This window comes from Phoenix dactylifera, chromosome 14 (genome assembly GCF_009389715.1).
Source record: "Phoenix dactylifera cultivar Barhee BC4 chromosome 14, palm_55x_up_171113_PBpolish2nd_filt_p, whole genome shotgun sequence".
NCBI lineage: Eukaryota > Viridiplantae > Streptophyta > Magnoliopsida > Arecales > Arecaceae > Phoenix > Phoenix dactylifera.
In genome coordinates, this window is record NC_052405.1 from 9,463,223 (window position 1) to 9,488,502 (window position 25,280).

Consider the following 25,280-nt stretch of genomic DNA (forward strand, 5'->3'; position numbering starts at 1 on the left):
TTATAATGTAATGTAATATAATATAATATTTATAGTATAATACAATAATAAAGGTATAAAATATTATAATTATTAGTATAAATTAATTTTTCATAATATAACATAATATTAAATTATTTAACATAACATATTAATGTATTATGATATAATATAATATGATATTATATTTATAGTATAATACAAAAATAAAGGTATAAAATATTATAATTATTAGTATAAATTAATTTTTCATAATATAACATAATATTAAATTATTTAACATAATATATTAATGTATTATGATATAATATAATATGATATTATATTTATAGTATAATACAAAAATAAAGGTACAAAATATTATAATTATTAGTATAAAATAATTTTTCATAATAATTTTTCATAATTTTCTATAAAATAATTTCTCACGGTCTAGGGGCTCTTCTTTGTGGTCCACGCTCGAGGAGGACCTCAGCGTGGGCCGCGAGGTTGATGATAAACAAAACAATAGATTGATTTTGGAAGGTATGAAAAAAGATTAAAATTTTTTTCTTCTAAAATGTGGTTCAAGAGATGCATACAAAAATTGAAAAGAAAAATACTTTTTCTTACGGAAGGGAGTCTAACGGCTAGGGTTCTTGGCTCCAGCAGATTTTTAGGTTTATAAAGGGACAAACTATATAATTATGTTATTTTAATATGGGCATTTTTGTCAAAAATACAGCTTTCCGAAAAAGCTGAAACAACTTCCTCCCAAAAGCTCCAAATTGGAGCTTCCTCCCAAAAGCTGTTTTCAGCTTCCCGCAAAAGCTGAAACAGCTTTTTGAAAAATTTACCAAACACAGTTTTTCATCTAAAAGTACTTTTGGAGGGCCAGAAAGTGCTTTCCTCCAAAAGCTCCCCCAAACAGGACCTTAGTAGTAGAGGGACAAGAACATGAATCCAAAAACTTCCGCCCAAAATTTTCCAACTTTAATATTTCAACGCTTTTATAAAATTTTGACGCGCAGTTAAACACTCATGACCACAAAATAAATAAGACCTGACACTGTATCACTGAGTGCCCGATGTAAAAGACAATTGTCTCACTGTGGTAGTTATTTTCTCTTGTTTAGATTCCGCAGCCTTTCAGAGTTACAGTCCACCCCCACAACAACTTTTCCTTGATAAGATACAGTTTCAGAATAATGAATTCTTTGGACCCAAACATGACCCAGTTAAACAGTCTTTATATAGGCATCTAGCTTGATTGATCAATCTCGGGTCTTGCTAATGTGAGGTTGAAGAATAGATCCTACATATGCAGGGGAATAAATTCAAGCTAAAATGCTTTTACTCTATTACTATGGAACTCGTCGTATGGAAGGAATGAACTGCAATTCACATTTTCAGGCTTTTAACACCATCTCCAACTAGCAGTCATGAAAAGATATTATCAAATATGCAAATCAACATCCCCAAGAACAGAAATATCCGTCCCACCCAATCAAGGAGCTTCCTCAAGGTACCTAGGACTCATAACTCATGACCTTAGCCTACTACAAGTGATTTCATAGATAACTCGGAGAAAACTCTTCGAGTGTTCTTCTTCAGGCAATTTAAGAAGCTTTGCAACTCTGGAGAATGATGCTTGGTGCTTTATGAGAGCATCTTCACTTGTCCCTGTCCATGGTTCCTTGTGGAGCTTTGGTGGTGATATTGCCCACTGCATTGCCCATATGGCCAGTGGGCGCATGTAGCACAAGGATCGGTATTGGTCATCATTGTTCCAAGCTTCAGGGGTCTGAAAAGAATACCTGTTGTTCAAATTAAACCATTAGATATTGGCAATGGGTAAAGTGCAGAGGTATTGCGACAATATTTGAAGTAACACTAGTTAAAAAATGAAACAGCAAGTTGAGATTGACATAAATAATTGCCTTTGCTTCATTTTTTCATGGAAGTCCCACTGGACAAACAATTTATAGTATCATATAAGTCATCTGCCACGACTCTTATCAAAACAGACATCCACCACCAATTCTAACTCTTGCAGCTTATATCCATGTTATCATATATAATCTTCGCATCCTTTTGCTATCCTTTTTTTCTTTGAAAAAAGAAAATTGAACCCTCCCATTATTAAGGCTCCTCTATCTTCAGTGCACCCATCTGTACATCTTATATGGTTTCCACTTCCATGTCCTTGATTAATCCAAGTCCTCTATTTTTGTAATATATTCACCTTAGCTGCTTAGCACATATCTTCTATGCCCAACATGTAAGACCAGCAGCAGTACGACCATATTTATGTCCTATTAGATTTTCCTTCGTTAGTCAATTCTATAGGATGTCTTTTGACTCTCTCTCTATATTGTTTTATGATTATCAAAATAACAAAAAGTATCAGCTATTCAGTATCTGACCCATTGGTTTTGAGTCTTTTGACGGCCTAGCTCATTTCTGGATCAAATAAAATTGCAATGCATATACTTTAACTTTATCCTTCTTTCTCAGCTCTTATCCTACTTCCTTCCATTATCCCAACCTAGCACTTAACCATGATTTCATCACTTCCGTTGACACTATACCAAGTACCCACAAAAAGACGTGCAACCAAATACCTCCTCCTATTCGGTAGTAATTTCACATATAACAAGGGTAAAGAGATGCTAAAAGGGCAAGAAACAATGAAGTCTAGAGCATCCAAAACAATGCAGGTGTTGCTAACCACTTAATTCAATGTAAAATTTGAAAAAAGCACCAATTTAAATTCAACTCCATAAATGACTTGAATCAGGGCAAGGATGCATGAGGGAACTAAATGATATATCTTTTTCAGTTGCCTGTCTATTCCTGATTTGGTGCATATGAGGCACACATCAGAAATAATGATCATCTGAGAAAGTTCTGTTTGCTTTGACATGGAATATTGATCAGAAGTTCAGGCAACTGATCCAGGCTGGTAGGAACATCTGATCAATGGAATGTATTAGCTGCAGATGACATGTAACCTACTCATAGCATCCTTTTTACAATGCAAGTCATAAAAATTACAACTATTACTTTCGGAACTAGTAAAAGTAACAGATACTCACCCAAGTCCTTCCTGAGACCAAGCAGCATCATAGATCCCTTGTGCAGTTCTAAGTCCTGTTTCTACCATGCCTTCTTGTATCATAGCAGCTGCAATCGAATAAGTCACACCAGGCCATATCTCTCTCGATTGCATTGCAGACATGTCAACAGTGCCATCTGGCCTCATCCCATTAACTGCTCCTCTCTTTCCATCCTTGAACTTTAAAACATTGAAACTGAAAACTCTTTCAAGTGCACTTTGTGCTTTCTCTTTATCAACAATTGGCATAAGACCACATGCTTTAGCATACCTGGAAAATGGTTTTGTCATTTTCTTAGGGAATCTTTTGCAACTTTTAACAATTAGAGACAGATTGAGTTTCCCTGTGCTAGCATGTAGTTTAAAGAGAGACACCTCACTAGCACTTCAAAACGAAAAAAAGGAAAAAGAATTGGAGAAAAGGAATCCATGTTGCAATTGGCTAGTTATATAATCCACAATTCCACATGTTCTACAGAAGATTTGAAGCTCGAATAGAAAAGAATGAAATGCAAGTAGAAAGATATTTGAGCAGGAATTCAGATTGAATTGTATAATGAGGATGATGAGATAATGATGCACATCCATTTTACAAGGGCACTGACTGGGAAAAGAAATCAGAAAACATCATAGAGAAAAATTGCCTTTCATAAATTAGCGCAAACAAATGTACTTTTATACACAAAAAGGAGTATCTCAGAGAAGCAACATCCATTTAAGAGCGAGGGTTTTGATATAAGTAGAATTAACTAAAAAAATTAATTCCTTGATGAAAGAACGAACTCCTTTTGCTGAATAAAGTAGCATGGTTGACTTAATATGTTAATACATACCATTGTCCAGCCAACTGATCTGCTTGGATAGATGAGCTTGTCTTGCCACCACTATTGTCATAATTGAAGTAAGAACCATTCCACAGCTTCTCATACACAGATTTTGCCTTTTGATATTTGTTCCAGAAAAGTTCTTCTGAGGATTTGTCACCAACTTCGCGTGCCATGGCTGATGCAGCCTGTAAAGCAGCCACCCAAAGTCCGCCACTGTAGGCACTCACACCAGTCACCGACCAAACATCATAAGTTTGATCAGGAAAGCCTTCATTTTCTATCATCCCATCTTTATCCTTATCAAACTGATCCATGTATGCCATTGCCATGTATACTGAAGGCCAGACAGCTTGTGCAAAGGACTTGTCACCAGTAGCTACTGTGTCTCTATAAACTTGTAACACAAATTTGGGGTTCAAGTCTTTCCACCTGTCTGTGTTATAAAGAGTGTAAGCATTCACTTTGAACCATGGGTCATATAGTCCAAGGTCATGAGGCACAGCACCTAGAACCTTTCTTGAAGCCCACTTGCCATCATGTAGAAGTTGGATCTTCTCGGGGTCATGCATCATTACTGCTGCAGCAAAGTCTCTTTGAATGCTGAGTTCAAGTCTTGGAAATAGCATGATCAAAGAAAAAGAGGAGTAGAAATGGACATCATATGTATTCCACATGTAATACTCTATCCCTTCAAGATAGAGAAACTGGCCAATATTTTCATCTCCCTGAAGCAATGATGTTCCAATAGCCGAATTTGATGCAATGGGTGCATGTATTTTTTCGAGTATTGATGCCATCCTATCAAGGATGTCCACTGCAGTATTGTTTTGTGAGATGATCCCAGTCAAGTTCTCAAAATCTCCATTTAACATATCAAGGGAAAATTTCCTTCCTTCAATGCTTGCTAAGCTCTGGATTGGCGGTGACCCATCTGTGGCAGGAATAGTGAGCTTACATTCACCAAACAAACTGTAATGCTAATAAATAATATATGAATTTTGAAATAACAAACACCTGTCCAAATTGTTCCTCCAGCATTAAGATAGTATAGTTCATTGAAAAGAGTGATTTTGTACCTGTGGATAACCTTTGATAAGTATTAAATTATTCTGTAATGTAATAGCTGGTAACTGTGATTGATTCTAAGATCATACCATTCTGGAAGCCTCTTGTCTTGCAATATAGGTCTTTGCCAATCTTCAATTTGGGACTCCCAAGAACCATGGTCTATTGTCTCAAAGGAAAAGAAAAGATTTAGCTAGGCAATAAACGACTAATTCTGAACCATTATAAATAACAAAAGATGTTTCTTCTGGAATTCAGTCAATAGCAAAGCAGACAGCATTATCAAAACATAAGGTGTCAAATGTTTGTTTGAATGATATATAATAACAGCCGCCACAAGTCATACAGAGAACAAAGGCAGAGAGCATTTTAGACCAGCACACCTTTTACACCAAAACTGTGAACTATCAACAATAGCACCACATACAAATCCATATATAATAATATAGACTTTTTGTCAAGCGATGCCATTCATGGACATTCATCTGTGCTCTACAGATGAAAAGTAGCAATTAGCAGATATCCAAACTACATACAAATACATATGAGCTTATAAGGCAATCAGTAAGGATAGAGTTTTTCAACAATCTGTACAAATTTGATGGTTGATAGAACAACTCTCAAGATAGATAGCTATATACTGCACTCTGACTAAATAAAGCCAGGACTAGCAGCAGTCTTGGAGTTACAGTGAGTTATCTAAGATGTGTTTTTGATGAAAAAGAAGTACAGATATTTAGTTCTGGAAGATTATTAAGCTAGTCTATATCCTTTACATGATGGAGCACATGCATAATTACAGTTACAAGAACGTTTTTCATGTAAACACCGCATGCAGAAAAAGAGAAGATTATAGAAAAGCTTACAACATAAATATATAAATAAACCATCTTTTCCTTGATACCATGACATGAAAATCTTGCTTAACATAAGTCATAAAAAATCTGGTCTAAACTGCAAAAAGACAACTAGTTGAAGAGGGAGCAAAGCAATAATTAGGGAAGTTACTTTGAGAAATTTTATTACGCTCCAGAACTTGCTTTTATAGACAAAAGATGATTATCCAAAAGGTGAAGCATAAAACAACCAGATTCTGGCTGATTTTGGGCATGGCAAACCCGATAAAAACAAAAATAGTGATTCTGATAACTGCTCAGCAAAGGAGATGAACAACTTCTTCAACCCACCACAGTATGAAAATCCAACTATTCTGTAAGAATTATCTTGAGGTCCTTCGAACTAACCAGATTTTGGTGAACTCTGTGCCAGCTAGCCATGCCCAAATCACCAATTCTGGAGATGCTCTAACAGATATCTGGAGCTACAATAGAGATTATCAGACTGGTGCATACCTAATATCAAATGGTCAAGAAATGAACTGATCTCTTTGTTTTTGACATAATGATTCTGATAACTGATCAGCAAAGGAGATGAACAACAAATTCAACCCACCACAGTATGGAAATCCAACTATTCTGTAAGAATTATCTTGAGGTCCTTCAAACTAACCAGATTTTGGTGAACTCTGTGGCAGCTAGCCATGCCCAAATCACCAATTCTGGAGATGCTCTAACAGATATCTAGAGCTACAATAGAGATTATCAGACTGGTGCATACCTAATATCTCATGGTCAAGAAATGAACTGATCTCTTTGTTTTTGACATAATGTGCATCCCAAATATCCTTAAAAAATATCGGCTCCGAAAATGTTCTTGCAGATTTTCTTCCTCATTATTAGAACATTACAAATTTACATATGTATGTATGAAGAAATGAACTGGTCACTGTATTTTTCTATATAACATACATCCTAAATATCTTTGAACTCTATGGCTTTGCAATATTTCATTTGGATTTTTTTCATCCTCATCATCAGAACATAAGAAATTTCTCTATCCGTCCATATATCTATATGCAAGTTTTTGAGAGAAAGGGAGGGGGACCCACCCACAGTTTACCTAGGCCCAAATATTTGGGGATGTACCACTTAATATTCGAAACTAGAACCTCTGTTTGCTAAGCTTAGGCCCCAATTCATGTATCTATACGCAAATTATGAAGTCAATGATGTTACAAGAAAATCCTGCATGCGATAGTGTTATGAAAGAAATAGTTCCAGTATGTGGGTAACAATAATGAATTTAATTACCATACCCATGATAGCATCATGTACAAGACTTGCTGCCGCATCACCATCAGTACCATAAAATTTGGTGTAGCGCCTGTGATCATAACTCAAGTCATACAGATGCTAGGCATAGCTCTGCTCCCAAATATTTTTGAATAAGGACTGATCAGCTAACCTGTGATAAATCTTTCCACAAGGAAACTTTACTTCAGGGCAAGCCCATGCCAAAGAAAATGTCACATTGTGGGTTGCTTGTGGAGAAAGCGTCACAGAAGCTGCAACAGCTGCTCCAATAGATGATCCTCGTTCAGAGCATGCTGATGTTGTGATTGAATCAAGGTGATCAAAGGATCCATGCTGTTAGAATAGAATATATGTCAAACTCCAAAATAACAATTATTAAGCAAATCAGATTATTTTTGTATAATAGAGGAACCCGTGTTCCTTATCACTTGTTCATTTAATTTACTGGTTAGAAATGAAAAAGAAGATGAAAAGGGAAATAAGCTTAGCACATGCACAAATATATCAATAAAGAAAAGTAATAGATCAATATTACTGCAGATGATTGCAGATTCTAGCTTATATGATATTTTGAATGTTATCAGTTTAGATCTGTAATATCACATACTTCTCTTGTCACCTTACATAGGGCATTAAGAATACCAGTGCTGGACATGCAGTGCACGTGAGAGGAAGCATGATGCCTGCTATCACATGAGAGGATGCAATGATGGCTGAAACCTTCCATTACTATATGCACTGCCCCTTTTAGTTGGTGTGCTTATCTCCTTTGTTAAGCAAGAGCTTGAACCAATATAACAAAGAAGACTTTTACCAAAAGGGTTACATATAAAGAATGGGACAGCTGGCCAAGTTTTGGCATGGGCACAGGCTCAAGAGCCAGGAAAGTGGCTTGGGAGTTGGGACAGTCTGCATTACAATAGTAGAGATTTTGTCCTGTCTGACGCGGGATGTGAAGCATACGAGCTGGAATTTATCTGCCTAAGGTGCCATGCGCGCTGGATAATCCTTTTTATTCTCCTTACTTCCAGCCTCCAGGTGAGTTTTTTAGAATATTGTACTCACAGATAGAAGGTCCACTGTTAGATGTGCACTATATATTGTTGCATTTTGTGGATCGGTATTGTCGTTGTTGCACATGGACATCCATGCACTATATGAAAGAGATGTAATACCCTAATGCAATTGCATTCTTTGTTTATATTCATATTCTATATCAAATATCCTGTCATATTAAAGTTGTATATAATGCCGCATCGTGCATACAAGCACGAATTCCTGTATTCTTTGCATCTCAATAACCTTAACATGATGCTGATCACATCACTGATATAATACATGTACAGCATTTTTCATTTTTTCCCTTGATTGGTCTTTGCATTATTTTTTAACATGGTATCGGAGCCTGTAACCAGGCCTTCTTAGGCATTTTGTAGTTATTTCAAAGAGTAATTGTATGAGATTAACTCATCATACCACATTATCATTGTTGGAAGGAAATGCCACATCATCTTCTAGGTATTAGTATCTTTGCTGCAATTTATTGATGGAACATGAACATAAGATGATCTGACTGCCTCTAGCTGCCAGAATTTCATCAAAATCTGGTTAACTGTTAAACTGTGACTTTGATTCATGGGCATTTATCAGGTCCAGACCTATCATTTGACATACTTTAGACAAGTAAAGAATATTATATTTTATTGAAAATATTACTATAGTATAATGTTATATAATATGTACTTCATTATGTCCTCAAACTCCCCTTTCTAGACATCACCACCACTTCACAATCAGATTTTGCAACCACATCATTCTAAGGTGGAACAGCAGTTGACATCAAGCAAGCAATGATATGCCAATGCTCAATATAAACATTATGCACAGAATGTAGGAAAGTCAAAGGATCCATAATAGGTTTGTGTTCATCAATTTTTTTTTAAAACACTGGACCACAAATTTGATGGAGTGATTACTGTTAGTTCAGGAGGCATTGGGAAGCCAATGAAGTTAACCTGTGACATAAAATGAAGCAACTGACTTGACAGGGAGCAAAGTTTGCATGTGTAGATTGGATAAAAAATGATGCACATAAATTAAAAATAAAAAGGCACACAATTCCAAATAATTCAAAGGATGGAATGATTACAAAGTAAGAGTGTAAGACAAGAAACGACAGAGAATATTTGAGAAAATATGAAGAAATGCTCATCAAACAAACCAATGAGATGGAACAAATCAAACTAGTGAAAAATCAAGCTTTCCAACATAAAAAAAAATATCCTTATGGGATCCGATATATGTTTGCACTTTGCAAAGCAGTTAGAGAGATAGAGATAGAGAGATAGAGAGAGAGAGAGAGAGAGAGAGAGAGAGAGAGAGAGAGAGAGAGAAGGACCCTGCAATTGTTAGTATTTATTTAAGGGCCAAGAAATGTTTTCTTTAGTGATCCAAAAATTGGTTTTGGACACTGATAAGCCTGTTTTTCTGTTTAGTTCTCTAGTTGGTATGGTACAGGTTTAGGGAACAATTCCGCATAAGCTAGCATGATGTAATTGACTGGGTTAAGTTTATTCAACTTGAAAAGTTGAAATTGAGACATCTTTTCTAGTGAAGATCAGACAGTTGGAAACCAAAGAAATAGGTTCTGCTTTTGACAGTGATCTTACCAAGCAATGCAGATATAGCTGACATGAATAAATCAGTCTCACTCTTTCATCCTATTCTCCTGCCAATATGAAACAGTTTCAGTAGTCTATCAATCAAATGTGTTCTTAATGCTATAATCTAGTTAATTTCTTGGAGAATGTTTCTGATATGCTATTTCTTAGTCCCATAGCTTCTCTTCCTCCCTTAAATGTATATAGTCATTCATTCCTTAATTATTATCCACCCCCTTTCCCTAACAAGGGTCCTCTTCAACAAAAATTCAATTTCTTCCAAGCGCAATATTTATTTTTGTGTTGTTCCCCTACCTCACATCACTCATTTCTATTATGAGCAACAGTCTCTAGCTAGGCAATTCATACCCTTCACTTATCCCTTCATGGCCCTAGCTGAGTCCTGTTACTCCAGCTAGTAGGGGTCTATACAGAATTATTTGCAACCAACAAGAGTAGAAGCAGACTATTGAAGGAGTATGAGCTACAATCAGCTAATATTTAAGATCATGCTTCCTTCCTTGCTGCAAATTTCCTCCCTCTATCTAGCAGGTTGCAAAATTAAAATTTGGTTGAACTCTTCAATTTGGCTACAAAAAACCTATTCAAGCCTCTTGACTTCAAACAAGTACAATATTGTTTATAAACAATTGTCTATGCTTTTTATCCTCTTAATGGTTCATAGATTATCATTTTATTAACTCCACTTGAAGAATGCACTTCTTCACAGAGACTTCCATGAGGTCTGTAAACGGCCATTTTTTGGCCTTCTCCCCAGCCTAACATGCCTCCAGCACCTTTCGTGATTTTAGAAAACCAACTAGGCTCTTCATTCCTGATTTGAGAAATTCATTTAGATAATGGTTGTAGCTAGCTTCAACTTCAATGAATATGACCGTCTTAACGTTATTCTCGATCTTCAAAGGGCCACTATATATTATTTCTATATGTCGATGACAATCATCACTGCTGAAGATGCATCTCACCTTCAATCCATCAAGCAGTCTCTTGATTGCACCTATGGGACAAAGGACATTAAATTATTTCAATATTTTCTTGAATCTGAGGATGCTAAGCTGCCTGATCATATGATGTCCTAGAAAATTCTATACCACATCCTATCCCCATTCCCCAAAGCTTACCTCACAGATAATGGGAATGCTACTATCCAGTTTAGCTTCATCAGATATTTTCCTTATCAGGAAGTCAATACCTCATCATCTCACAGAATGAAATTGCCAACACCATCCATGTTATTTATCTGTTTGAGCTGCATCCTATACTACTCTTCCAGTTGTACAGCATTGTCTTTGCTGCCTAACAACAATATGTGCATCTGTACTTCTCGTCATCTCCTCTTCAAATGAGAGTGTAAAGTTATGCAGATTAGAAAATAAAAGATCCCTTGCTCCATCACTGGCTGCCATGTGTTTCTTGCAGCATCTCTCTTGAAAAAAGGGAAAAATGAAAATCCTAAGACTTCTTGAACCTGGAGCTTGGTATCACACAGTGTCAGCTAACACCGCTAAATCATTTGGCTTCAACATCTTATTGTAGATATTGACACCTTCCTCACCAAGCCACAACCTTGAGTCATGATAAGGTTATCGCTATCTCACTAGCAATCTAGGCTTCAGACAGCAAAACGAGAATATCGAGGCTAATCTCCACTTTCCCAATCATCTCTTTGCAGCTAATTGTCATATCTTCTGCTTGGGTTGCTAATTGCAGACTTCTTCACTGGGCCCAAACTTATTGAGCATTTTCTGAACTCAGCAAGCCCTATGTTTGACTGGCTTGATCTTGGGATTTTCCAGAAGTGGGTGTTAGATGTGTGCATATTCATGGTATATCTTTTTGTAATTTTAAAAAGTTTACTTTATAAATTTATGTACCATTCTCATTAAATTGTGAACCCACCTCATTTACACTTGTACATATATTTTCAAGAACTTTTCTAATGATACTTGCTTTGCATGTTTAGACAAATCCACCAAGCTATCAAGACCTAAGGTCCAGACAAGTTCTAGCAACTTTTCAAGCAATAGCCAGAAGATGAATTGCAATGAGCCTATCAACAAATGAAGAAGGAAGCCATAAACATGGAAGGATTTAATCCAGGAACAGATGTTGTAAATGGTTGCAAAAAAATAAATCTTGTTTTATTACTTTAGAGCTTTTAAGTAGGTCCTGTGCAGGCAATCGCAGGTTCTGCACCATGTAACTTGAGCACCAATGAGCATGCGTAGAGTGAATCTCATAAGGGCATGTATACAGAATATAAAGCAATCAAACAGTATCAGGAAAAACCACAAAGGGAATGTGCATGAAATGCATATCCCAATAGACAGGCTCATACAAAAAATTTTAAAAAAAGCCTACAGAGAACACTCTAAACATGCATCATGTATAGCATGCATGCACACATACATATATAGAATAATGCACACAATTATACAGTACAACATTAACTTTGACTAAATCCTTCAAAAAGAATCTGAAGCTAAATATAAATTCTACATAGACACATTGTCTAGATCCACCAAAAAGAATCTGTAGCTCAATATAAATACTACTACATCTAAAATCAGACTGTTATCCAGATCACGAACGAAAAAACAAGCAAGAAAATTATGTACTAGCACTACACGATAAATGCACCATGAAGTTGTAAAGATCATCCTAGACACATCTGATAATATGGAAGCAGAGAAATAGCAGCTGAGCATATCATACAAGCTACTAGATTCAGGTCTGCAGAATCAAGATGCACTGGAACAGCTTCAATATATAAGAATGACAAAAGATTATAGTGGGTCATTTCATATATAATGAAAATATAAACATTTCAACAAGCAATAAATCATTCAACCTCCTTAATTGCATGCCACATGTCTCTTGCTGTAAATGCATCACTGCTTCCAGATATCAAAAAGTATGGACATTCAGAGACATGAACATCAGCTGTCTGTTGTGCTGCTATTGCAAATGTTACTGGAGGTTTCCCATCTGCAGTTCTGCTTCCACATAAATATTGCTTTAGAAAAATGTCCCTTTAAAAACTAACTTTTTCATCGGTACACAATTTGAAACTACTTTGCTGATATAAGACATGCTGTTTGGTTTCGGATAAAACTTGAGTTTACCTATGATGTAAAAGTACTCCATGCACACCATCTTTTTCTCTGGAGAAGAGGAAAATAAATATCAGTACATACCTTAACATCAAAAAAGGGGTTAGGTGGCTGCAAAGATGCTAGTCATCCACAGATTTTTCAACAATTAAAGTTGGACGATCACATAGAAAAATAAATTATCCCTTATTATTGAGTACTGTATTCTTACATCATTTTGGAATTGAAATGATATCCAGAAAACTCAGAGTTGCCACCCACAGAATTCTGTAGGAATAAAGGAAAAGAAATGAACGACTAAATACTTCCCTTCTGAAACTTGAAATGCAAAATATTGGAGCTCATATTATCAAATTTTGGGAATAGAATAGTAATCTTCCTTATCAGATCCAATGGAAACATAATTGACGATGATTCAAAATAGATAGACACAATGCCATAGAGAACAGTTTCAATATTTGAACTTACAGCCCATGAAAATAGCAAGGTTACTTTTGCAGCAGTCTTCCCCAAATTGATTAGCTGAAGAAATCATAAAACAGCTGCTTAAAAAAAAAACAAGTAATTTATTTAAAGACAATCATAATCTATGCAAACAGAAGTTACCAGAAAATGCTTTTATTACCGTGAAAGTAAATACTGCAACAGGATAGCTGCTTTCCTGGTAATTGTGGGGAATAAATGGTGAAATCTGATGACATATTATTTTGAGATCCGGATCAGGTTCCCCTACAATGACAGATATGTACCAGAAATAATAATAAATTACATGCTATGATTGTGAGTCCATGACAGAAAGCAAGAATCAGCTCCTTTTTCACAACAACTACCATCAAATACAGTCCAGGCCCTTGGATAAAGAGCATGATAGGTAGACTTCTGTCCATTCAGGTTCCAGTCCCAAGATCCAGCTCCTGAAATGTTATTTCCTCTGCATATCATAAACTCCATTCTTGAATAATCTGAATCTTAAAGTAAAGCAACTGATAGTATCTAAACAGATGATTGATGTTAGCTTTGTTTATATTGTAAGAAACTACCAGGAGATTCCATGACTTAAAATCTGCTTACTTGAGCGCTTCTGGGTTCCCAGGGGACAGCACAGCAGAATATTTTTTACCATCTGACCGTGAAATAAATACCTGCCCAAAAAAATGTTATTTAATCATACCGAGAAACGTAGATATTATTCTATGATAAAGAAATCTGACCATCATGACCTCATCAAAGAAAAACAAGTGAAAAATCTCTTATATCTTCAGAGCATGGGTAACTAATGGGGACAACTGAAAATTGGAACAGTCCAATATGAACTAGATGTCATCATGTTTGAAAACAAAAGCATCTGATAGGCATCACAGAGTGTTCAGGGTTTTCAGTAGATATCTTGAAACTTAGCATACATAGAGCTTTAGATTTTATTATGCTTGTACTTAGTATGCTTTCATTCTAATACTCGTAAGTCGTAACATTGTGTGCATGCACCAAGCTGCAGTATCTTTGAGTAAATAAACTCTGATGTGTTCCATGCTTCTTCAGATTTCTTATTCTCCTTTTATATGCTATCAAAGCCCAGTCCTAGTGGTATCATCTAAGAGCTTTGCAGAACAAATTTGCAGATTGAAGCATCTATTGCTCAATCTCACAATTAAATAAGAACATGATCTTCTTCATGTCATTGCTGGACAGTTTACCAGACAAAATGATTGCAATTTCGGAACCTCCGCACGCGTGACTGCCTTAATGACTAATTTGTAATTTACTTCTAAAACAAACCTCTCAAAAGAATTAGTGGTTCTCACGAGAATTGTGTTGATTGATATCATATATGGAATGTTGTGCCTAGACAAGTAAGCATCAGACTTACAGAAAATTGATTTGCTAATACAGGTTTATCTTCACATATTCCAGGGAACAGCTGCCAACGTTGAAAATCACCCTTGTAGCTCCTTCCAATACTTCCTGCACTAAAGGTCAAAATTTCCAACAATAAGGAGAGGGCAAGAGATTTTTCCAGAAGCAACTAAAAATCATAGTAGTACAAATCCTTTCTAAATAGAAAGTTTTAAAAGATTCTAGTTAATTAATAGAACATCCGGTGCAAAGTGAACAATCTGGTGGCAGAGCAGAGATGTTATGAGGAACATCTTATATTAATTATCACATTTAGAGGAGACACTAGCTCTTTTGTAATAACAGAACTGCTAAGACATCAATGATATTGAAATGCTTGTTCTAGTTAAAGATAAAGCTCTTGCAACATTTTCTCATTGGACAAAATATAAAATGAATAGCAGAAGGCAGTTGTAATAATGAAAATCTTTTGAAGGTCAAGGTCATGAAAGTAACATTACACTTCATTTATGATATATACTCGTGTCCAGCAGGCGGGCGCCTTGCGCCCAGCCTAGTCCCTCCCGGACTGGGACTCTGCCAGCCAGGACGCACGACCTGGTCAACCAGGACACAGTAAGAATGAAAAAACATCAAAACAGATAAAGCTTTATATGGTCAAATATGCGAAAATAAGTCAATTCTGATGCAGATCGGTGGCTTATCCAAGGATTTCCGAACCAGTTAGTTCGAGGCGTACCAAACCGGACTGATCGGTTAGCAGCACAGTTCAGCCCGTATATTCAAGATGGTTCACGTTCAGTGGTTCAACAACCATATTTGAGTTTACTGGTTCACTCCAGCCTATATTTGAGTCTATTTATTCACTCTCACAACGATTTGAGAGAGCGATTGTGAGCAACACCCCCCTCCTGATGCTACCGATGGTTCAGACCACGCGCCTTCTCCCCCGGTGTTGTTCACGACACCTCTCTCTTTGCCATTCGAGGGCTTCAATGGTTAGATGCTGCTTGCTCTCTCTCACTGATAAGCCCTCAGCCCTCACCCTTCCTCCCTCCCACCCTTCCTCCCTCTCCCTCCCTCCATCTCTCTCACTTAGGACTAGGGTTTAGACTTTAGAGGGGCCCTCATCTATCCTGCCTCCTTCCCATCTCTCTCTCTTTCTCTCTCCCTCTCTTAGGGTTAGCATCAAGGTTCGGAGGGCCCCTCCCCTTTCCTTTCCCTCTCTCTTCCTCCCTCCTTTTTCTCGCTCTCCCCCTCATTCTCCCTGTTTTCAATATGCCCCAAAACACCACGGTACAGACCTGTACCATATCAAACTAGTCGTTGACGAGTACGCCTTCTAGTACTGGTTTGGCAAGTCTCGGGCTTATCATTTACCGCCTATTCGGAAATTAGTAGTAAGCATTCCTTAATATATTTTTTGCAATTAAGGCTGCAAATGGGCTGGGTTGACCAGTGACCCGACCCGACCTGTGGGGCCGAGTTGGTACTTAAACTTGGACCCGTTCCAATTTTTGGGTCGGGTCTGGGTTTACTAAATTCAAACCCGACCCGACCCATTTAAAATTTGGGTTTTCAATCTTACCATCCGCCCCGACCCGATCCGACCCGAATTTATAAAATTATTTGGGCCCACAAGCTGCAACCCGTGGGGTGCAAACAAGTTCTGAAGCCATGGATGGGTTGACCTGAACCGAACCCAACCCAGATCTGAACTTTTTGGGTTGAGTCCGGGTTATACATGGATCCGACCCGACCCAAATGACCCGTTGGGTTAAAAATTGTTGCAATGGACCCGACCCGATCCGATCTTCTATTGGGTTAGGTTTGGGTCCAAAATTATAACCCGAACAAGGAACCAAATTAGGTTGGGGTCACTCATGACCCGACTCGACCCATTTGCACCCCTATTTACAATAGTCAAATAAATTGTATAGAAAATATATATACATAGTAGGTCTGCCGTACCGATTGTACCGACATACTGGTGGGCATCAGTACTGGTACGATACTGGTACAGTACTGAACTGATACTGTACCGGCGAAGATAAAAAAATACCTCGCGAACATGCGCGCATCCGCATTAAATGCCACAGAGTGGCATTGAATATCCCGCGCGCGGCAACGCACGAGCGAGCTACCACGCGCACCCATGAAGGCACAAAGAACTGCTCACAGGCGCGGTTCCCCGCACGCCCGCGTGCACCCACGAAGGCGCAGAGAACTGCTCGCGGGCGTGGTTTCCTGTGCAGGGAACCGCGCATGCATTCTTCCCCGCGTGCAGGGCGCACCGGCCTGATTCGCACCGGTACACGTACGGAACCATTCGATTCCGACCCCTTCTGGGTCGAAACCGAAATTATACCCGGCACCGGTTTAGTACGGGCGGAACCAACCGATTTCGGTCGATTCAGCATACCATGATACATACATACATATACAAATATATAGAGAGAGATATTTTTCCTGATTTTTCTGATTTCTTTTTGGGATGTCTATGTTCTTTAACTGATCAACATTCAGAACTTTCACTACTACATCAAATCATCATTATTAAACATGAAGTTTGAAATTTAAAAAAAATAAAACAATTTTATGAAATCATCTTGATCAATGTTATGCCACACCGTGCCGAACTAACCGATTCGAGGCTTACTAAACCAGACCGGTTAATTACCAGCACAGTGTGAGGGGCTGATTGGGCATAAAAGGATTGAGGGCTTGCTTCATTTGAGGATTTTCTTCTTTCACTGCCCGCTTCATTCGCCCCTCCCCCTTCAAAAGCCTAATCCCCTTCGTCGTCATCTCCGGCCGGCCAGGTAAGCAAGCCTCTCCCGCCCTCCCTCTGTATCTCCCCCCTTGATGACAACGATGAGGGCTGTTCGAGAGAGGAGCCCTCTCTCTCTCTATCTCCCTTTCTCTCTACCCTTCAACAATGACAAGGAGGGCTATTTGAGCCCTCTCTCTCTCTCAGAGTCTCTCTCCCCTCTCTCCCTCTTTTCCTCGCTCTCCTTCCTCTCCAACTCTCCCAATTTCCGTACACACCAGAACAACACCGTAAGGACCCGTACCAATTCAGCAAACCTTGGCAACAAGTAAAAATTGTGGTTAGATATACATTAAAGTTAACTTAGAACAACAATTAGCACCAGTACATTCATAATGTCATGCAACTACAGCAGCATGCATTAGTTCTTCAAATGCATTTGATATGGCACCCAATCCTTAACCTAATCAATGTGTTGGTGATGAATGTGTATTACACATTGGTATTGATAGTTCTAGAATTCTTTTGAACTTTTAAACAAGCCCAAATTTTACGGAAATCGATACTTTGTTGCTACTTGCCATGGTTCACCGTGCCGGCCCGAACCAAGTGATACGGAGCGTACCGTACCATACTGATTCGGTATCGGTACTCGGTATGGAGCGTATCGTACCATATTGGTTCGGTATTAATATCCTATACAAATGGCATACCAACATTCGGTACGCCGAAGAGATCTTCTACCATACCGTACCAGCATAATGCTAGTATAGAACCGGTACGAGGTCCGGTCCTGAAATGGCGAACCTTGCTGCTTGCAATCTACTAGGTTACAAAAGAAATATTAAAAAAATAATAAGAGAATAGATAAATAATCATATTTTACTTAAGATCTATAATAAGTTTTTTGATGGATCATACTAGCATGGCTCTTTTTCTGGTTTTAGCCATAACATCATATTTTGGCGTACTAGGTTATTGTTTATTTATAATATATGTGTGTCTATCTCATGGTTTAACCACCATATTTTAATAAAGAACAAGCCAGCACTTAATTTTCTTAGACATTAGACAAACTCAAGTTATGAGTAATAAAAATTAATGTGCATTTAAAATATGTAGCCATGTTACCAGATGTTTGTAAAATACAGAATCTGGCATCATACACTAGTATTTTCACAGATTTCAGTCCAGGATAGCAGTATGAAAGCAGCAAAGAAGTATATGCAACTAGGAAATAAGCACCATAGTCCTTTCTTTATTTAAAGACCACAATATGACTTGTCAATCAACAAAAGGCTTGGTCAGAATTCATGTCTTCATCGGATCTAATTAACCTCTTTCAATTTTTAAATAATAAACTGGGCTAATATGGACTGAATGTTTAACAAAGGATACACAAAATCTAGAGGTGACACCAGATTTAGCCCTGGATAGGAATTAAAACAAAAACAGAAGAAGGATTCATAAAGCCAACTATAAATTGCGAGAGCAAATATTAATGGTCAAGGTTACGGTGAGCCTTAATTAATACCAAACATCAAACTCCATAAAATTTAATTTGTATGTTGACTTCTACAAAAATATATGTTATGCGCATAAGATGAAAACCTACCCAATGCCACCTAAAGGAACACCCTGACAAGATGTAGCAATGCGCTTTTTCATGGGATCAACAAATGAAACCTATAAAAAGATGGTGGTCACAAAGGGGACATCAAACAAGAAAGATCATGAGAAGATAACACAATATAAAAGTTGTAACCATGCTGGAACCAATTCTATATCACATGTGATCTGCTTAGTATATGATTAAGCGCACCCGCCCTTTTGAGATTTCTTTGATGATGTGACGCCCCAATCTAATACCTAAAGAACTCTGCATAAATCAGAAAGACAATTAAAAACTAATTGAGAGAGAGTTATGCTGTGACAAGTACAATATAGTTTAGCAAATGGCCTGCACATGATAAAAATATTTAGGTTATGATTCATGACTAAATCAAAGACCTGCTAAATCTGATAGTTGGTTTGCTTTGGTTTTTGAAGCAGGAACCTATGTGTCTTCTTGCATGTAATGCATTGGTGTATATATAGCACATTGGTACACAAATTATCAATTCAAATGAAAAAAAAGAGTTTTTTTAAGCCTTGTTTGGAAGCCCAGATAAACTGTTCCTGGCAAGGTCTGCAGTTCAGATACCGAGTACCATACTGGTACCTGACCAGGATGGTTCGATACCAAACTGTACTAATACCAACAATCAATATGTAAATGCATACCGGTTCAGTGCCCTAGAACATTTTTTGCCTTTTTTTCAATCTTTTCATTTTTGAGGATTATTTTAAGATTTATGGATGTTTAAAGATACTTTAATGTACTTTTAGAGTACTCAATTAATCCTGGGTTGCTGTTTAAAGTACCCAATTAAGGTTTATGGAGCTTTAAAATACTTCTAAAGTACCCATCCACGTGCAGAAGAAATTAACAAGCACTTAGCTCTTTCTTTTTTCCAAGTACTAAGCTTGTTTTGGGGGATTGATGTGGGTTTGTTGAGGTTAACGGGCTAAAAATGCAGAATTCACTATTCACAGCACTATTCATTGTTATGTTTAATTAACTTCTATGTCTTCTGTTAACTTAATCTGTTGTTAGTTAACTTTGTAATGCTGTGTTCAGTTGTGCGGGTGAAAGTTGTCTATGTGTAAGCTTCCTACTGGATGTACTCGCATGTATAACAACTTGTCTGTAGTGCTAGAATGATTAAGAAGAAGAAAAGAAATTCAGGTTTGAATTCCTTTTGAAATATGTTTTTTTATTTCTTGTTAATTTCTCAAGTATATAAGTTGACCCTACAGCCAAGTGGGCGGAAGTTGTGTCTTTATTGTCTTTTTTTTCTATTCTGGTGAAATCAATAACCATAAAAGCCTTCAGATCAACTAATAGACGATTTAGCCTCTTAGTAACACTTACATCAACAAACTCATGCAAAAAAAAAAAAGAGAAGGAACAAGATCTGGTTAGCCCTTTATAATACAACCCCTTTTTCCTGTAATCGAATCCCTTAATGCCAGACTGACTATAGGAAAGAAGAAGAAAAAGGAAAGAAAGAAAGGAAAGAAGAAGAAAAAAAGAAAGAAAGGAAAGAAGAAGAAAAAAAGAAAGAAAGGAAAGAAGAATAAAAAAAAGAAAAGAAAGAAAGGAAAGAAGCTGAAAAGGAAAGAAAGTAATGAAGGAAGGAAGAAAAAAGAAAAGAAAGTAATGAAGGGAGGAAGAAAAAAGAAAAGAAAGTAATGAAGGAAGGAAGAAAAAAGGAAAGGAAAGAAGGAAAGAAGAAGAAAAGGGAAGAAAGAAAGGAAATAAGAAGAAAAGGAAAAAAGAAAGGAATGGTGAAAGAAGAAAAGGAAAGAAATTAAGGAAGTAAGAAGAAAAAAAATAAGAAAAAAAAAGGAAAGAAATAAAGGAAGAGAGAACAAAAAGAAAGGAAGGAAAGAAGGAAAAAGGAAAGAAAGAAGAAGGGAAAAAGGGAAAGAAGGGAAGGGTAAAGGGAGAAAAAATGAGGGATTGTGAGCCCAAAATTGAAACCAATCAACCTGTCTTTTCTCACAATTACTCCTATATTGTATATTTTTTTAAGAGTTTATTTCAGAAACAAAGATATGGCAAGCATTGTCAAGTATTCAGATGGTACCAGTTGCAGCCTTTCTCGCATAGTGAGAGTGAACTCTGGCAGTTCATATGCATGATTGCTTAGCTTCCTATGCCATGTTAATGGTGCAGGTTGTCCAGGATCAGCCTTTACCTATATCAGACATTAAACAAAAAAAAAAACATTGGCTACAAGAATGAATATGAAAGTAACAGGATAATAAACTGACCCAAACTAAGAGACAAATAAACTTGAAAAGGAATAAAAAATTATCCATCAAATTCCTCTCATGTTGCCACAATAGAAATAAGTAAGACAGAATCCTTTTCCGCTAAAAAGAGGTCATCTGTACAAATCTTTTTTTCATTTATTGTATTCTTGCCAAAACCTCATAACAAAATGGGTGACTTTAGATCCTAATGAAGCTCAAAGGCAGCAACAGCGGAAAGCATGGAGAAGATATATATATATATATAACAGAGAGAGAGAATATATATATATATATAGAAAGAGAGGGAGAGAGAGAATATAATATTATATATATATATATATATATATAGAGAGAGAGAGAGAGAGAGAGAGAGAGAGATCGTATCCAAATGTGTCCATGCACCATAGTGCATATCCATTAGCTCAACCAAAACTAGGAAGCAAAAACTGGGGGCATGATTGACCATAATTGTAAGCATTCAAGATACTGATGGCATTTTATATCACCAAAAAATTTAAAAGGAATTTATTTTTTACATAATCTATATCCTGTTAGCTAGCATATTCAAAATGATGTCGTAAATTTCCAGTAGTCACACAAATATAACTTTTTCCTTTCTCTGGTTATGAAGCATGACGACCGTAGTTCAGGGGAAAAATATGTCCAAATTGTAGAAGGTTTAAAATGTATGTATATAATTTAGGGCAATGGAAGCAAATTGTGGCAATCTACTTTAAGGATTCCAACAACATATCTGAAACTTATACACATCTTATCGTTTATAAATAGGAACAGATGCAGCATTTTGCACATTACATGAAAGTGGGGACGAAAAAGAAGAAAGAAAAACTAGAAAGGAAATTGATCTCATCAGTCAGTGTAGTATATTATTTGTTTTTGTAGGCTTATATTTAAGGATTCCCATGCTTCGTCATAAATAAAGCAAGAACATCAGAATTGCATACACTCTTTGTAGTGCAATTGATGTTACTGCCGTTACATCTTGATATCTTACTATGTGTACCTGTATGAAGAAATCAAGGTTTTTGCAACTGATTGTATATGTTCTTTAAGCTATAATAGCACTCAGATTGCATCGTCAACATGCAAAAATACTAGTTTAGTAGCATTGGGTTCAAGTGTGATCAAGGTATTCCGAACCGGTATTGGTAGGCGTACCGGTGGCCTACCAGACCGGTTCATCATTCTCGGTACCGGGCCCATACTAAGAACCCCAGCCGGAGCTGGAGAAGACGAGGTGAAAGAGAGAGCGAGCGGGGGAGGGAGAGAGAAGGAGAGGCCTCCGCTGCCCGCGGAGGGCGCCGTGGGCCGGCAGAGGCTGCAGGGGGCAGCGGAGGCCATGGGGGCGCGGGAGTGCGGCGGAGGCCAAGGCCGCGGCTGCATCCCATGTCTCGAAACGCGGTTGCGGAAAAAAATTAAAATTTTTTAAGTGAAGTCGGCAAATCGCTTGTCGACTTTACTTAAAAATTTTCAAAATAAAAAAACAGGGGACGCGACCTCGGCCTCCGCCCCGGTGTCCGCCGCTGCCTCCCCCCCACCCACCCCCTGCAGCCCTCCACGAGCGGTGAAGGCCTCTCCTTCTTCCTCCCTCCCCCGCTCGTTCTCTCCTTCTCTTCTTTTTCTCGGCTCCGGCTGGGTTCTCTTGATACGGGCCCGGTACCGTTTTCCACGGCTGAACCGTACCGGTCAGGGTCCGGACTGGTACGGTACATGCTGAACCGGACGGTACGAGCCGGTTCAGCATACCATGAGTGTGATAAACATCTAAAGCAGAAATAATATAAACAGGTTGCTGGATTTGTGTGTAAACATGGCAAGGTAATAAGTAGAAGTCACCAACCGATCAAAGTTTGTTGCAAAAAGGACATGAGAGAATATAAATGTTATTGATTGCAAACCATATTTTTTTTACCATGTTGTACGAGGAGCCCAATAAATAACATGTAGAATTCATCATGAATATCTAATTTGCCCTAAATATTAACCAATTTGGACTGTTCGTATGGCTTACAAAAGAAACATTTGCATCCGAAAATCCGTGATCAAGGAAAGGCACCTTCTCTTCTTTATCAATTCCATCATCAAACATCATGACCCAGCCAACCTGGACAAAATTGAAATCATTAACCGCTTGATATTTCCATTAAGTTAACTGCTACAGTCAGCACATGATGGAATCAATATAAATCAGATCAAAATATTCAATATGATTTATAAAGAAAAAAGAAAATAATTGTCCATGCTGCTTATTAAGGCTATGTGGCATCTTGGGTAGGTGGCCTTTTGGGTAGGTGGCAAACTTGATGCAAATAATATTGCAAGTGGAACTAAATGGTGCTGGTTATGTTGGTGTCTGTAAACCCACTAGTTTATGCTTTAACTACATAGAGTTATATTCCACATAAAGTGCAATTTACTGATAGAGGTCACAACATAAAGTGTAATTTACTACTAAACTTCATAACATAAAGTGTGGTTAGCCCTTATCACTAAAAATTTATTTCATAAAATTCTCTTTCAAGAGGACACTCAATATTGGGGAAAAAAGGACACTAAACCCAGGTATCTATTGTTTCGCCTGCAGACCTATTGACTCGTCCCATAAGAAATAACTATATAATTATTGGCGATTATTCATGAAATTGAGTCAGTGGCTCCAAATGCTACATAAATACAGATGGAAACTAGTTTCAGGAATATCAATTTATAAAAACGAGGAAGTAGGTCTATTCTCTGACATTTTCATGAGATTCCATAGGAATTACTTCTCCAGGTGACCTATTTACCTCTACCACTCTCCACGAATAACCTATGAGATCAAAACATAGATAATCCAAAGAAAAACCAAATGCAGATATAACTACAGATAAATAATAGAAAAAGAATTCCCTCAGATAAAATGGCTCAAATTGCGGAAATATTTAACGGAACGCCATGATCACATCAATCACATATTCCAAATATAATCATCCATAATTACCTTCTGAAACCGGGTCTTGTTTCGAGACTCGGATGGAAAAGAACGTAGAAAACAAACCTTTTTTCATCAATTTTAAACGGTTTTTTAAATAAACATTGGGGGCAAAAGAAACCCAATGCGCGCAGAAAATTTAACATGCATTGCAGTTTTCGATATTCTAATAGAATTCTTGAATCAAAGAAATGGCAAAGAAAGATTACACGAACATTACTACAGAAAAATCCGAAATCCATAAACAATATATGAAATTTATCATCAGACATGCATACCAGATCAGGTGAAAAGAACGAAGAGACGAGCAACGGCCTAGAACCCTAATCTCTGATCGCAGAGAGAAAGAAATAATTGGAGAGCCGAGATTTCTATCGCCTGGCCTCGCGTGCGTACTCCTTGATATTTTTAACGATGCATCTATATATATATATATATATATATATATATATATATATATATATATATATATATATATATATATATATATATATATATATATTTCCTATATATGGAAACCGGAGATTCTTGATCTTTTTTACGGAGTTTATCCATGTATTTCCTATATTTAGAAAGCCGGACTCCACGGAGGCGCGGCGGATCTGGGCCGTTCATTTCGATGGGCCACGATATCGAAGTAGACTGATTCCGGGAATTCGCTGGGACGGCATGTCAGTCTCTTTGGGCTCGTCGCTCGTTGGGGGTTCTTTGGTCGGCAGGAAGATATTTATTTTTAAACCCCATTTTCGATTTTAGATTAATGTAGACCGTCTAATAGAGATCAGACGGCGTGATATCGACGCTCTCCAGTTTTCTGTTCCAGGGCGGGCATTGATTTAAAAGAAAAAAAATAAAAATGTAGATACCAATTTGACGAATGAGAAAAGG

The 25,280-nt window shown here is 37.3% G+C and overlaps 1 protein-coding gene across 5 annotated transcripts; it reads right to left on the reverse strand.

Annotated features, from left to right (window-relative positions):
- Window positions 1-1,339: 1,339 nt before the first annotated feature.
- On the reverse strand, window positions 1,340-24,856 carry LOC103699154 (non-lysosomal glucosylceramidase-like). 5 transcript variants are annotated; one of them, XM_039133577.1, is made up of 20 exons: window positions 24,671-24,856; window positions 23,433-23,525; window positions 21,232-21,342; window positions 19,362-19,418; window positions 19,155-19,225; window positions 14,783-14,882; window positions 13,987-14,057; window positions 13,746-13,846; window positions 13,541-13,644; window positions 13,384-13,437; window positions 13,127-13,182; window positions 12,928-12,966; window positions 12,654-12,798; window positions 7,273-7,454; window positions 7,124-7,191; window positions 5,058-5,130; window positions 4,918-4,979; window positions 3,910-4,834; window positions 3,057-3,347; window positions 1,340-1,775 (listed from the first exon to the last, which is right to left on the reverse strand). In XM_039133577.1, the coding sequence occupies exons 2-20, from the start codon at window positions 23,511-23,513 to the stop codon at window positions 1,502-1,504; spliced, it is 2,865 nt and encodes a 954-aa protein (XP_038989505.1). In that variant the 5' UTR covers window positions 23,514-23,525; window positions 24,671-24,856; the 3' UTR covers window positions 1,340-1,501. The 5 variants fall into 5 exon arrangements, with proteins under 5 accessions (XP_038989505.1, XP_038989507.1, XP_038989509.1 ...); XM_039133579.1 differs by lacking the exons at window positions 19,362-19,418; window positions 21,232-21,342; window positions 23,433-23,525; window positions 24,671-24,856 and adding an exon at window positions 19,305-19,323; XM_039133581.1 differs by lacking the exons at window positions 19,362-19,418; window positions 21,232-21,342; window positions 23,433-23,525; window positions 24,671-24,856 and having other exon boundaries at window positions 13,746-13,829; window positions 14,783-14,877; window positions 19,155-19,231.
- Window positions 24,857-25,280: the final 424 nt, after the last annotated feature.